The sequence below is a fragment of the Callithrix jacchus genome, chromosome 16 (genome assembly GCF_049354715.1).
Source record: "Callithrix jacchus isolate 240 chromosome 16, calJac240_pri, whole genome shotgun sequence".
Classification (NCBI taxonomy): Eukaryota; Metazoa; Chordata; class Mammalia; order Primates; family Cebidae; genus Callithrix; species Callithrix jacchus.
Window position 1 is genome coordinate 57084749 of NC_133517.1, and position 14885 is coordinate 57099633.

At 46.9% G+C, this 14885-nt stretch overlaps 1 protein-coding gene across 17 annotated transcripts in view; it reads left to right on the plus strand.

The window, feature by feature from the left end:
- TRAPPC9 (trafficking protein particle complex subunit 9) overlaps nucleotides 1–14885 on the plus strand; it is a 714602-nt gene that overhangs the window by 10511 nt on the left and 689206 nt on the right. For 11 of the 17 annotated variants that reach the window (XM_054246591.2, XM_054246593.2, XM_054246595.2 and 8 more), the window contains one exon: nucleotides 3450–4043. In XM_054246591.2, the coding sequence (XP_054102566.2) occupies nucleotides 3450–4043 (594 nt within the window). Of the gene's footprint in view, nucleotides 1–3449; nucleotides 4044–7341; nucleotides 7363–14885 lie in introns of all 17 variants that reach the window. The other 6 variants (XM_078353100.1, XM_078353106.1, XM_078353108.1 and 3 more) reach the window with 1 other exon arrangement.

Below are 14885 nucleotides of genomic sequence, written 5' to 3' on the forward strand. Positions count from 1 at the left end.
GAGTCTGTCCAGAGTAGCTAGGACTACAGGTGTGTGCCATCACTCCTGGCTAATTTTTGTAGTTTTAGTAGAGATGAGGTTTTGCCATATTGGCCATGCTGGTCTCGAACTCCTGACCTCAAGTGATCCTCCCTCCTGGGCCTCCCAAAGTGCTGGGATTACAGATGTGAGCCACTGTGCCCAACCGAGATGATACTTTTAAAAGTAAGGCCCTTTCTTTTTTTTTTTTTTGAGATGGAGTTTCGCTATTGTTACCCAGGCTGGAGTGCAATGGCACGATCTCGGCTCACCGCAACCTCTGCCTTCTGGGTTCAAGCAATTCTCCTGCCTCAGCCTCCTGAGTAGCTGGAACTACAGGCGCGCACCACCATGCCCAGCTAATTTTTATATTTTTAGTAGAGACGGGGTTTCACCTTGTGGACTAGGATGGTCTCGATCTCTTGACCTCGTGATCCACCCGCCTCGGCCTCCCAAAGTGCTGGGATTATAGGCGTGAGCCACCGCGCCCGGCCAGCCCTTTCTTTTTTAAAATTTTTAAAATTTATTTGATTTATTTATTTTTTTCTTTTTCTTTTCTTTTCTTTTTTTTTTTTTTGAGACGGAGTCTCGCTCTGTCAGCCAGGCTGGAGTGCAGTGGCATGATCTCAGCTCACTGCAATCTCTGCCTCCCAGGTTCAAGTGATTCTCCTGCCTTAGCCTCCTGAGTAGCTGCAACTATAGGTGTGTGCCACCACACCTGGCTAATTTTTGTATTTTTAGTAGAAATGGGGTTTCACCATATTGGTCAGGCTGGTCTTGAACTCCTGACCTTGTGATCCTACTGCTGTGGCCTCCCAAAGTGCTGGGATTACAGGTAAGAGTCACCGTGCCCAGCCCATAAGGCCCTTTCTTAATTAGCTCTGGGCTGCACTCTCCTCTGTAGAATGAAGGCTTGGACTAGGTCAGTGTTTCTTAGCGTCTGTTAAACCCATGCCTACTTTTGAGAAACATGAGTTCTCCAATCTCCCCCACTCCGGATTTTGACATGCCTTTCAAGGGGTGTTATGCCTCCTGTTGGAAGATGATATGATTTTGGTTCCTTCCAAGGTTATTTTTGTGTGCACAAAAGGCTCTTTAGAGAATTGTTTTGGGGAAACGGCAGGAGAGAGTGGGGCGTTGTCCTTGAGAGTGTGAGCACTGGAGTTGGGGACTTGGGTTAAGTCATACATGTGTAATATACTCGTGAACCATTTAGATCCTGGGCAGACACAACACATGTTGGGAGGCTAGGGTTTCCTTTTTTAAAAATGTAATTTCATTCATACTCCTGTATGCATGTGTATTTTTGAAGTCTGTAGAGGATGGGGTTGCGATGTGTAGTCCATTGTGGGATCTGCCTATTCGGAACGGGTCAGCCCCTCCTCTACGTGCAGGGTGAGAGTCTTGCCATTAGAAATGTCACAGAGGTCTTGTAGCAATGTCATTTTAATCTTAGTGTCTCACCTGTGAGGGTTACTGCTATGATCTCTGCAGTCAGGCTTTGGTGACATGAAGGTCATGCAGTTTGGGGCTTCCTATTTAAGAAAAAGAAAACAAAATAAAAAATGCAAAATCAGGTCCGGGCGCGGTGGCTCACACGCTTATAATCCCAGCACTTTGGGAGGCCGAGGCGGGTGGATCACGAGGTCAAGAGATCGAGACCATCCTGGTCAACAAGGTGAAACCCCGTCTCTACTAAAAATACAAAAATTAGCTGGGCATGGTGGTGTGTGCCTGTAATCCCAGCTTGAACCCAGAAGGCGGAGGTTGTGGTGAGCCGAGATCGTGCCATTGCACTCCAGTCTGGGTAACAACAGTGAAACTCTGTCTCAAAAAGAAAAAAAAGTGCAAAATCAGATAGAGGGCCATGGAAGGGGCTTGAAATTGAAGCCCCATTAGCTCATGGTACAGCTAGCTGACTCTGGCTATGGGGACCATGGCCAAATGCCCTGAGGAAGTATGAGCTTGCTAATGGGGACAGCAGAGGTGTGTATCCAGACGTTTCCCTATTTGATACAGAGAGCTCATTTAATCTCACTAACCTTTAAAAAAATTAGACTTTTTATATGAGACTATAGTAGGTAGCTCCATGTGCATTGTCAGAAATAATACAGAGAGATCCTATATACCCTTTGCCCAATTTCCCCCAATGGTGTCGTCTTACAAAACCACAGTACGTTATCACAACCAGAATGTTGACTCTCCGACACTTGGAACTATGTGTTACTATCCTCATTTTTATTCACGATTAAACTGGGGTTCAGGCTTGCTCCAGGTTGCCCAGTGTAGAGCTGGGAGTTGAATATCACCCCTGACTTCCAGGCAGTGGGATTTCCATCATGACCATCTGCGGGCTGGGGGCTGCATGTACTGAATTGTTCATTTGTTTTTTTGTTCACTAATCCCTTCAACAAACATCTATTGAGGATCTCCTGTGAGCCAGATTTCTCCATGTGGGTCATCTAATTTAATTTTTCCACAGCTCTGGGAATCAGGTAATCATGTTTTCTTTCTATATCTGACAAAACTGGCTCAGGGAGGTGTGGCAGCTCTCCCGTTTATAGAGGAGTGTGGTGGTCTATTTGTGTAATCTTTCCTTTTTTTTTAAGGCACAGTGCTAGGCCCTTTACATCCTCAACTTTCTTAATCTAGATACAGATTTATAAAGCAAGTTCTTTTTCTTCTAATTCTTTTTTTCTTTTTTTTTGAGACAGAGTCTCACTCTGTCACCCAGGCTGCTGGAGTGTAGTGGCGTGATCTTGGCTCACTGCAGCTTCTGCCTCCCGGGTTCCAGCGATTCTCCTGCCTTATCCTCCCCGGTAGCTGCGATTACAGGCACATGCCACTACACTTGAATAATTTTTGTATTTTTAGTACAGGTGGAGTTTCACCATGTTGACCAGGCTGGTCTTGAACTCCTGACCTCAAGTGATCTGCCTGTCTCAGTCTTCCAAAGTACTAGGATTACAGGTGTGAGCCACTGCGCCTGGCCAAGCAGGTTCTATTATCACCATTACTTTGTAGCTGAGGAGTTTCAGGGAGCTTGGAATTCAAATTCAGATCTGATTGCATGGTGGTTTTTTTCATTATATCCTGTTCAGGGGAGGGGGAGCAATTACACATGTGTTTATTCGTTCACTCAGCAGACATTTTTGAGCACTGACTCTTACTACTCCTGGTTAGATGGTGGGAATAGGAAGACAAGAAGCAGCCCCGTTTCTGCAGAAGCTCCAAGCTGAGGCTAAGGGACTGAGCATTATCATCAGAGCTGTGACAGCAACGTGTAGAGCCCTAAGAACTGTTGCCGTCCTGGCTTTCCTTGGGGCTTACCCCGCCTCCCGGTAGTGAACGTCAGAGTCACTGCCTCCCAGAGTGGGCTCTCAGCACTTGGGACTGTGTGTCTCAAAGCCTCCTTTCTTCTCTCTGAACAGGGACTTCAAAATGAGTGTCCCTGACTACATGCAGTGTGCTGAGGACCACCAGACGCTGCTCGTGGTGGTCCAGCCTGTGGGCATCGTCTCTGAGGAGAACTTCTTCAGGATCTATAAGAGGATTTGCTCTGTGAGTCAGATCAGCGTGCGGGACTCCCAGCGCGTCCTCTACATCCGCTACAGGCACCACTACCCACCCGAGAACAACGAGTGGGGTGACTTCCAGACCCACCGCAAAGTCGTGGGCCTCATCACCATCACAGACTGCTTCTCCGCCAAGGATTGGCCGCAGACCTTCGAGAAGTTCCACGTGCAGAAGGAGATCTATGGCTCCACGCTGTACGACTCCCGGCTCTTTGTCTTTGGGCTGCAGGGGGAGATCGCCGAGCAGGCACGCACCGATGTGGCCTTCTACCCCAACTATGAAGACTGCCAGATGGTGGAGAAGAGAATCGAGGACTTCATTGAGTCCCTGTTCATTGTGCTGGAGTCCAAGCGTCTGGACAGAGCCACAGACAAGTCTGGGGATAAGATCCCTCTTCTCTGTGTCCCGTTTGAGAAAAAGGACTTTGTAGGACTGGACACAGACAGCAGGTAAGTTTACCTAGAGACCCAGGCCCCTTGGCTTCCCTGCATCAGAAGGGGAAAGCACATGGCAGAGTTTTGTTGCATCAACAAGTAGAAAGGTATTGTCCATTGGTTTCTAAAACTAAGGACTTTGTGTCAGAATCTGTTTGAGTGCTGCTAAAAAACCAGCCAAACAAAACCCAGTGACTTTTAAAGACAGAGACGGGCTTTGGTTTGGGGGAGTCTTTTGGAGTTTTCTTGTACACTCCCCTTTTTTACTGGGGGTCCCCTTTTGGGACTCCTGGAGCTCTGTCCTATGCAGCAGCTACAGCCAGGTGCGGCTTTTGGGTACTATACACCAGGCTAGTTTGAGTTGAGATGGGCTGTGAGTAAAGGCCATGCCGGATTTTGAGACTTACTTCTGAAGAAGTAAACTTTCTTGCTAATTTTGTTTTTTTTGAGACAGAGTCTCTGTCGCTGAGGCTGGAGTGCAGTGGTGTGATCTCAGCTCACTACAATCTCTGCCTCCAGGGTTCAAGTGATTCTCATGCCTCAGCCTCCCGAGTAGCTGGGACTACACGTGTGCAGCACCACACCTGGCTAAGTTTTGTATCTTTAGTTCAGACAGGGTCTCGCCATGTTGACCAGGCTGGTCTTGAACTCCTGGCTTCAAGTGATCCACCTGTCTTGGCCTCCCAAAGTGTTGGAATTATAGGCGTGAGCCACTGTGCCTGGCCAACTTTCTTGCTGACATGTTTTATATAGACTGCATGTTGAAATGATAGTATTTTCCGTATCTTAGGTTAAATAAACTATATTTTAAAAATTAGTATCGACTATTTGATTTTTACTTTTAAAAATGTGGCAACTAGAAACTGAAATTTACTTAGGTGGCTTGTGTTTTATTTCTGCTGGACAGCACTGTGCTAGAGCACAGCTGGAACACTTTTATTCAGTCTCATCCCTTTGGTTCATAGATGAGAGGGTGAATCTGGAGAGGCAAGGACCAGATCCTAGCTGAGCTAGAAGTGGAGCCCACGTCTCCTGATTCCCAGGCTGGGCACCCTGTGTGTGTGGCTACTTTTTCTTTCCTGATGGCCGCAGCGTCGAATTCCTCACTTACAGAGCAGCCAAGCATGGGCATCAGGATGCCAGAAATACCACCAGGGAGCTCTTTAACAGCTACGTTACACAAACGGAAAGGATGCCTATTCTCTCTGTGTACAGGGAGTGTTGGATAGGGCAGGAAAAGGTCAGTTTCCCATCTTGCCTGTTATTAAGTCAAAAACTTTATTTCGAATCTGAATCACTGATGAGGTCTTCTTGCCACGTACTTCCACTCTCTACTCACTGCCCTGTCCTGCCACGGTGGCTCTCCGGCAGAGCTGGATGGGATACAAGCTTAGGCAGCAACTGTTTGCCAAGAGGGCATCCTCATTTGCCAGGGAAAGTGAGGTGTCACTCACCAGCCTCCTGGCTGGGGCAGGGCTCTCCTTCCGCCTGTGTAGGCTTGGCTGATGAGCCATAGGTGCGGAGTCAATGATGTAATGTGCGTGGTGCCATAGTGCCTGCCGCAAAGTAGATGTTCAGCATGTTTCTTAAATTTGTCTAAGGTCAGATGGTATACTTCTTTCTGGTTGTTGGTCAGTCTGAGGAGAAATGATCACAGAATTGACAGACTGAGTCCAGGCCTCAGTGTTGGAAGCATAGAGTAGCCTCAATCACACCTGCCTGTGGTGCTTTGCAGGGTCTGGAAGGAAAGAATTTTCATTTCTTCATCCAAATGTGCATATGTGGCTTAAGGAAGGGGAAAGGCGTGTTGTAGAGCTGCTCTGTGTTGAATCCTCATGCAGCCCTGCGATCCATCCAAATGGGATTGCTGTGGTGGCTGATAAGGGGCTGGAGCAGCAAGGTTTAGAGGCCTGGGCAGCCAGCGAGCAGCAGAGCTGATGTAAGCACCGGGTCTGTCTCTGAGGCCCAGGGCCTTTCCACCTCATCTCATGGCCTTCTGCTGTGCCTCCTGTGCCTTTTGAAGAACGCACACTGCTGTCCAGCCAGCAGGCACCTGCAGAGTCATCCCTGATAAGGTGGTGCTGTATGGTGTGCACCACTTGGCGGCCACCTGCAAGGTCGGCAAGGAGCAGCCTGCCCCTGCTTTACAGAGAAGGGGTGAAGGCTGAAAGCTCATAGGCAGCATGGGTCAGGAACCCTGCTCTGACCCCTTGATTTTTGCCTTCCTCCTTTGCCTCAAGGGCACCAGTGACATTTTTCAGTCATCCACTTCTCGGCTATAAGGCTGCAGAGCCACCTTTGAATGCCAGGTCTTTTTTGTCTTTGAAATCTGGGCTCACCACTCTGCAGGAATAAGAGTGTGCTGGAACACAGTGCCTCACATATAGTGGATAATGATTGACAAGTGTTGGTTGAGGGGCTTCATGTGCCAGGCATGGCTCCAGGCACTGAAAATACAGTGGCGAATAAAGTTGCTTGCTCACGCTAGTGGGACAATTGCAATTAGACATCAGTTAGCACTTGAACTTCAGTGAGATAATGACACCAATGAGCTGGAATCACATGTGTCCTTCTCTTGTGACAGGTAACCTGTTGTTGCTTTTGTTTCTCCACGGTTCTCTAATTTTTTTTTTTTTTTGAGATGGTATCTTACTCTGTTGCCCAGGCTGGAGTGCAGTGGTGCCATCTTGGCTCATTGCAACCTCCACCTCCCGGAATCAAGCAATTCTCCTGCCTCAGCCTCCTGAGTAGCTGGGACTACAGGTGCGCACCACCACACCTGGCTACTTTTTGTATTTTTAGTAGAAACGGGGTTTCACCATGTTGGCCAGGCTGGTCTCAAACTCCTGACCTAAAGTGATTCGCTTGCCTTGGCCTCCCAAATCCAAAGTGCTGGATTACAGGCATGTGCCACTGCGCCCGGCCAGTTGTCCAAGTTTTGAAGCAATGATTTGGTGCGGGAACAGAGCCTTGCTCTCCCCTGCAACTCTTGGTAGGAGCAAGGAAGTGTCCAACCTGAAATGAGGTCAGTAGGAAATGTCCAGATGTAAGGTTTGGTTTGACACATTGACCATACTGAGAGGCCGCCTGATAGATGGTTTGAACTTCAGGTGCTGGACTTCCCCAGACACGATGTGCAGGTGTATTTTACTTAAAAGCTCACACATGCCTCTCATGAAAACCCATGGTCAGTTCTTGTCCATGTAGTGTTGTAGCGATCAAAATTATTTCTGTTCTTATATGTTTCTAATTTTTGCTTGTTCCTCTTTCTTTTCTTTTTCTTTTTCTTTTTTCTGTCATACCGCCCTGTGAGTGTGTTGTTGGGTCTGAAAAGGTAGGCTGTGAACATTGCATTACAAATAGCCAGATTTCCCTGTGTGCTGCCTTCTCATAGCCTCCACTGCTTTACAAAACCAGTGCTGCTGCCTAAATCCACGTGTGAGCTGGATAGTCTTTTCATTTTTTTGAGTATGTTTTTTAATTTTAGCTTTATTTAGCATGTAACCCATTGGCGTTTGGTGTTTGCTAAAATACTTGCTCTGGGGGATCTTGTTCCATCTGTAGCATTTAGTGACACATGAGCCTTTATTCCTTTGTTTGTTTGTTTTGAGGAAGTGAATTGCTAATTGATTTAGGCGGCTGTGGAGGGATTTTCATGGGATCTCTTAACTGTGGATGTCCAAGGCTGCAGCACCATGCTTGATCCTGCGCTTTTGAGTGGCATGCCATTCCCAGCTGTGGCTGTGGGCCATGCATGAAGGCAAGGAGCGCTGGCGCTGGAGTGCGCTGGCCGCCAAGGGAGCTGGGGGAGGGCGAGGGTGCCCGTCTTTTCTTTTGCTTCTGCCTTGAGCATGCCATTTCCCTGTTTCCTTCACCTCAGCGACTTTCCACAATAAAGGACACGTAGGCCATTCTAAAACCCACACCAGGCCAGGTGCGGTGGCTCACACCTGTAATCCCAGCACTTTGGAAGGCCGAGGCGAGTGGATCATCTGAGGTCAGGAGTTCAAGACCAGCCTGGCCAACATGGTGAAACTCCGTCTCTACTAAAGATACAAAAACTAGCTGGGCATGGTGGCGTGTACCTCTAGTCTCACCCACTCTACAGGCTGAGGCAGGAGAATTGGTTGAATCCAGAGGCAGAAGTTGCAGTGAGCCAAGATCATGCCATTGCACTCTAGCCTGGGCGACGAGGGAAACTTTGTCTCAGAAATAAATAAATAAAATAAAACCCATACCAATCTTTTGCCCTCCTTATGAGGGCAAGGGCAGTTTGTTTAAGTATCAGGGAAATATGGCCTTCTAGTTCACTTGGATCATGTAGACACAAGGACCTGTATAAGTGACCACTGTTTCCTTTCGGCTTCTGCCAGTGAGCATTCAGAGCCAGAGAGGCAGTTCACCCATAGCTATTGTTTGGGCTCTTACCTGTCCCAGACTTTCCATTTCACCTCATGTAGGTAAGACATAGCTGTGTCTGCATTTTCATTTTGTTTTATTTTATTTTATTTTTAGATGGGAGTCCTGCTCTGTCGCCTAGGCTGGAGTGCAGTGGCATGATCTCGGCTCACTGCAACCTCTGCCTCTTGGGTTTAAGTGATTCTCTTGCCTCAGCCTCACAAGTAGCTGGGATTATAGGTGTCTGCCAAGATGCCCAGCTAATTTTTATGTTTTTAGTAGAGATGAGATTTTGCCATTTTGGCCAGGCTCGTCTCAAACTCCTGACCTCAGCCTCCCAAAGTGCTGGGATTACAGGTGTGAGCCACTGCGGCAGCCTGCATTCCTCCCTCCCTCCCCCCTCCCCTCTTTTTTTCTTTCTTTTTTGAGACAGAGTCTCATTCTGTCGCCCAGGCTGGAGTGCAGTGGTGTGATCTCGGCTTACTATAACCTCTGCCTCCTGGGATGGAGTGATTCTCCTGCCTCAGCCTCTTGAGTAGCTGGGATTACAGGCACGCACCACCATGCCTGGCTGATTTTTGTATTTTTAGTAGAGATGAAGTTTCAGCATTTTGGCCAGGCTGGTCTCTAACTCCTGACCTCAAGTGATCTGCCTGCTTTGGTCCCAAAGTGCTGGGATTTTAGGCATGAGCCACCGTGCCCAGCCTGTGTCTGCATTTGTTGAAGCTAACGTCTGTCGCTGGTGGCACATTATTCATTTACATTACTGATTTAGAGCCTCCAACGCCAAGGGCAGCCCTGCAGGACACTCTGGCTGGCCTCTCCCCTGTGGTTTCATGCCCTGCAGGGTGAGGCTCCTGCTCTGTGACCTGCTGCCACCACTGCACTGCCCAGGGGCCTTGTTTCTTTCTCAGTGTTCTGCTCCAAGTACAAACACTTTAATTCTTCATTTGCTTTGTCTCAGTTGAGACAGGCTGGGCTTTCTGGAAGATTTCATCACATTCTGGGGTGGTGAAACAGAAGAGACATGAATGTAATAAGTACAGGAAGTTGTAGCTGTGCAGCTTGGAAAATGCAGGGCAAGGATCCGGTGGTGGCTGGTTTATCCTGGGCTGTGGGCCTTTCCTGCTGCCACTGGCTCCCAGGATCAATGGGGACAGCCTGGCCTGGGCTCCATCCTCTTCTGCTCTCCTGGCAGCCGTGTCTCTGAGTTCACAACCCAGGTACTCTCCTGGACCTCAGGCAATTTAGAGTTCAGACCACAATAGAGTCTTGAGTCCTTGTCCTGGGCTGTCCTTTCCACAGCCTGCATGAGAAACAAGTACCTTTCCTAAGTGACCTGTGCCAGGGGAGACCTCCCTCGTTAGCAGGTGCCCTCTAAAGGTGACTCAGCACACGTTTATGGGGAAGCTTGCCGTGTGCTGTGCTAGGTGTTGGGGACTTTAGAGACAGATATGGGGAAAAGGTGATGGACAGAAAGGAGAAATCTCTCTGAGAGTGTGAGTTGAACAACAGGGTACATGGAGGGCTGTTTCTTACAAAGGGGAGAACTGGGAGGGCCTTGCTGGGAGTGTTTTTGAGATGCCTGTTGGGTATTCAAATGGAGAGATGAAAGAGGCAAGCGGATATGAGTCTGGTCAGGAGGTGACTAGAGAGACACTGCGTGTTGGCATTAGGTAGCCCGTGTGTAAAACCCTGAATGTGGATGAGCTGAGTGAGGGAGAATGCAGATGGCAGGAGGAAGACCCCGGGCTGACCCCTGGGAAGACTAAGGACAGCCCAGATCCTTTTTTTTTTTTTTTTCCTGAGATGGAGTTTTGCTCTTGTTGCCCTGGCTGGAATGTAGTGTTGCAATCTCAGCTCATGCAACCTCCACCTCCCTGGTTCAAGTGATTCGCCAGCCTTGCCTCCTGAGTAGCTGAGATTACAGGCATGTGCCACCAACTACTAATTTTGTAATTTTGTATTTTAGATGGGGTCTCGCCATGTAGGCCAGGCTGGTCTTGAATGCCTGACCTCGGGTGATCCACCTGCTTCAGCTTCCCAAAGTGTTGGGATTATAGTCGTGAGCCACTGCTCCTGGCTGGGGTTTTATATATCATTCCATGGAGTCTGGGGTTTTAGGTGCAGCTGCCAATTATCCTAAAAGTGCTAGGGGTGGGGCTGCTAGTAAAGAAATCCGAAGGGAATGATGTGGCCAGATTTGCCCTTATCCTTTTTCTTCCTGGCAGCAGGATGGAGTCACAGCTGAATAGACTGTCTTTCCCATGGACCCACAAGGGCAGATCAGGAAGGACATCTGAGGAGAGAGGTGCCAGAGAACTGGGGGAGAGACTTTGGATAGTTCTGGAATAGCTCTTTTTAAAACAAAAGACAATAAAAAAACAAACCCAAAAACCCTTATGAACATTGCTAGTTACTATCGAGGAAGCAAAAGTTTTTTCTTTTTTCTGAGATGGAGTCTCACTCCGTTTCCCAGGCTGGAGTGCAGTGGTACGTTCTCGGCTCACTGCAACTGCTGGCTCCCAGGTCCAAGCAGTTCTTCTGTCTCAGCCTCCCGAGTAGCTGGGACTACAGGCGTGTGCCAGCATGCCTGGCTAATTTTTATATTTTTTTAAGTAGAGACAGTGTTTTGCCATGTTATGAGGCCTGGTCTTGAACTCCTGAGCTCAGACAGTCCACCTGCCTTGGCTTCCCAAAGTGCTAGGATAACAGGTGTGAGTTACTGCGCCTGTCCTGAGGCAGTTCTTTTTTTTTTTTAAATTTTTTTTTTATTGCATTTTAGGGTTTGGGGGTACATGTGCAGAAGATGCAAGATAGTTGCATAGGTACACACACGGCAGTGTGTTTTGCTGCCTTCCTCCCCTTCACCCACATTTGGCATTTCTCCCCAGGCTATCCCTCCCTATCTACCCCCTCCGCTGTCCCTCCCCTATTCCCCCCAATAGACCCCAGTGTGTAGTACCACCTTCCCTGTGTCCATGTGTTCTCATTTTTCCTCACCCGCCTATGAGTGAGAATATGTGGTATTTCATTTTCTGTTCTTGTGTCAGTTTGCTGAGAATGATGTTCTCCAGATTCATCCATGTCCCTACAAAGGACATGAACTCATCATTTTTGATTGCTGCATAATATTCCATAGTGTATATGTGCCACATTTTCCCAGTCCAGTCTATCATCAATGGGCATTTGGGTTGATTCCAGGTCTTTGCTATTGTAAACAGTGCTGCAATGAACATTTGTGTCAATGTGTCCTTATAGTAGAACGATTTATAGTCCTTTGGATAAATACCCAGTAATGGGATTGCTGGGTCAAATGGAATTTCTATTTCTAGGTCCTTGAGGAATCGCCACACTGTCTTCCACAATGGTTGAACTAATTTACACTCCCATCAGCAGTGTAAACGTGTTCCTATTTCTCCACATCCTCTCCAGCATCTGTTGTCCCCAGATTTTTTAATGATCGCCATTCTAACTGGCGTGAAATGGTATCTCAGTGTGGTTTTGATTTGCATCTCTCTAATGACCAGTGATGATGAGCATTTTTTCATGTTTGTTGGCCTCATGTATGTCTTCTTTTGTAAAGTGTCTGTTCATATCCTTTGCCCATTTTTGAATGGGCTTGTTGGTTTTTTCTTGTAAATCTGTTTTAGTTCTTTGTAAATTCTGGATATCAGCCCTTTTGTCAGATGTGTAAACTGCAAAAATTTTTTCCCATTCTGTTGGTTGCCGATTCACTCTAGTGACTGTTTCTTTTGCCATGCAGAAGCTGTGGAGTTTGATTAGGTCCCATTTGTCTATTTTGGCTTTTGTTGCCAATGCTTTTGGTGTTTTGGTCATGAAGTCCTTGTCTACTCCTACGTCCTGAATGGTTGAGGCAGTTTTTTTTTGATGATGCTAAGTGTAGGTCACTATGTTGATTGAGTATGGGGACTAATAAGGCAGGCTATCATCAGAGGCTTCACCCTGACTACCTGAGTAATCCAAGTTCAAAAGGGGAGAAGCGGGGAAACGAGTGTGACTGTATGTCAGACACCAGTTGGCCACCCTCCTATCTACGTCATTTACGTTGCATTGATGCCACCTGAGGCAGGTGGTGACAGGCCCAGTTTGCTGAGCGGAAGCATTCTCAGAGGGGTTAAATAATGAGAGCAGCGCCACCCAGCTGGTGATGAAGCAGCAGGATTCAAACTCAGGTTCTTCAGACTTTAAATAAGGGCATGTTGTCTCCACTGATTCTGTTACTTCCTCTTATACTCAGAACGCTGAAGTAAATTGGTTTTGGAGCCTTTCAGAAAAATTGTCAAAAGAACTTCTTGCGGAAGTGCCACAGATTCATTTCACAGAGCTCAGACTTCCTTGATCGGCAAGTGGTGTCAAAGTGTTTCAGGTCTCAGGGAGATAGTTTTTCATTTTGCTTTACATTGACCTGGTTGCAGATAATGCTCATATGCAAAATAAAACGTAGACACGTCTCGGCTTTTAATTAAAACTTTTCAGTTCTCTCTTTTTTCTTTTCTTTTCTTTTTTTTTTTGAGATGGGGTGTGGCTCTGTTGCCCAGGCGGGAGTGCAGTGGCATGATCTCAGCTCACCGCAACCTCGGCCCCCTGGGCTCATGTGATCCTCTCACCTCAGCCTCCTGAGTAGCTGGGATTGTAGGCATGCAGCATCACATGTGGTTACATTTTTTTATATGTTTTTGTAGAGACAGAATTTTACACGTTGCCCAGGTCAGTCTTGAATTCCTGAGCTCAGGCAATCTGTCTGGGATTACAGGTGTGCAGTGTGATCCATGCTGGGATTACAGGTGTGAGCCACCATGCCTGGTCTCTTGCACTTTCTTTATAGAGTGATGTTTTAATAGTCAGCCTTTAACATAAAAAATTTCAGATGGAAGAATTAACACTAACAACTGGTTTTTACTTTTTCATTAGGTAAGATGCAGTTATCAGCTGATGGTCCATAAAGCATCTGAAACTGAGTAGCAAATCTGCCTTTTTTTTTTTTTAACTTTCTGTTTACAGCTCTCTTGTATCTTTTTTTTTTTTTTAAAGACAGGGTCTTATTTAGCCAGGCTGGAGTGCAGTGGCATGATCTTGGTTCAATACAACCTCTACTTCCTAGGCTCACGCCATTCTTGTGCCTCCAGCGTCCCGAGTAGCTGGAATTACAGGTGCGTGCCACCCCACTCAGCTAATTTTTTTTTTTTTTGATACAGAGTCTCATTCTTGTCCCCCTGGCTGGAGTGCAGTGGTGTGATCTCACCTCACTGCACCCTCTGCCTCCTGAATTCAAGCAATATTCCTGCCTCAGCCTTCCGAGTACCTGGGATTACAGAAATGTGCCACCACACCTGGTTAATTTTGTATTTTTAGTAGAGATGGGGTTTCACTATGCTGGCCAGCCTGGTCTTGAACTCCCGACCTCAGGTGATCTGCCCACCTTGGCCTCCCAAGTGCTAGGATTGCAGATGTGAACCACCTTGCCAGCCTAATTTTTGTATGTTTAGTGAGACAGGGTTTTGCTATGTTGGGCAGGCTTATCTCGAACTGGTTTCAAATGATCTGCCTGCCTCAGCCTCCCAAAGTGCCGAGATTCCAGGCATGAGCTGCTGTGCCCAGCCACTCATGCATCTTAAGGTTGTCTGCTTTGACACTGTAGCCCTACCACGTGGGCACCTTTTGGTATAGTTACTACATTTACATCAGGCACATAGTCAAAAGGCTCCCCACCCCAAAGTATTGTGACGCAAGATTATGGGCTGTCGCCATTATATAAGTCTACCGAGACTTCTTAAACCGTGTAACACTATCCCTGACCCCGCGAAAGAAATCCTCTTTATCCGAGTCCCCTTGGATTTGAATTGCACACTGTTGTTGAGCAGCTTCAGCTTTTCTTTGGATGTGAATATAGAAATTTCTTTGCAGATAAATTGTTTTTTGGACTAGAATACCAAGCTCTTGTTTTCCATGAGCTATAGAAATAGTACCAAAATCACAAAAATATTAAGCATTTTATTCTTTAATCTGATTAAGAGGCACAAAAGTAATACAGCCTATATCTTTGATTAGGTTTTAATTAGAGTGCAGAAAGGAAGTACAATTTGAGTGCCTCTGTTACAGTGTTTGAAGCTATGCAATAGGTGCGTTTGTGCAACTTCCAGAAAGGATGCATCTCCCTTTATCAACTGAGCCTGGCAGGTTTCTGCCTCTAATTTATTGCTTTTAGAACATTATGGATTAGAAGATTATCAGATTCTTATGAATTTTTCTAGCAATTCTTAATTCCAGTTTCTTTCTTTCTTTCTTTCTTTTTTTGAAATAGAGTCTCGTTCGTCACCCAGGCTGTGCAATAGCACCGCCATAGCTCATTGCAGCCCTGAACTCTTGGACTCAAGGGATCCTCCTGCCTTAGCCTCCTGAGCAGCTAGGACTGCAGGCCTGGCTAATAATTAGAAT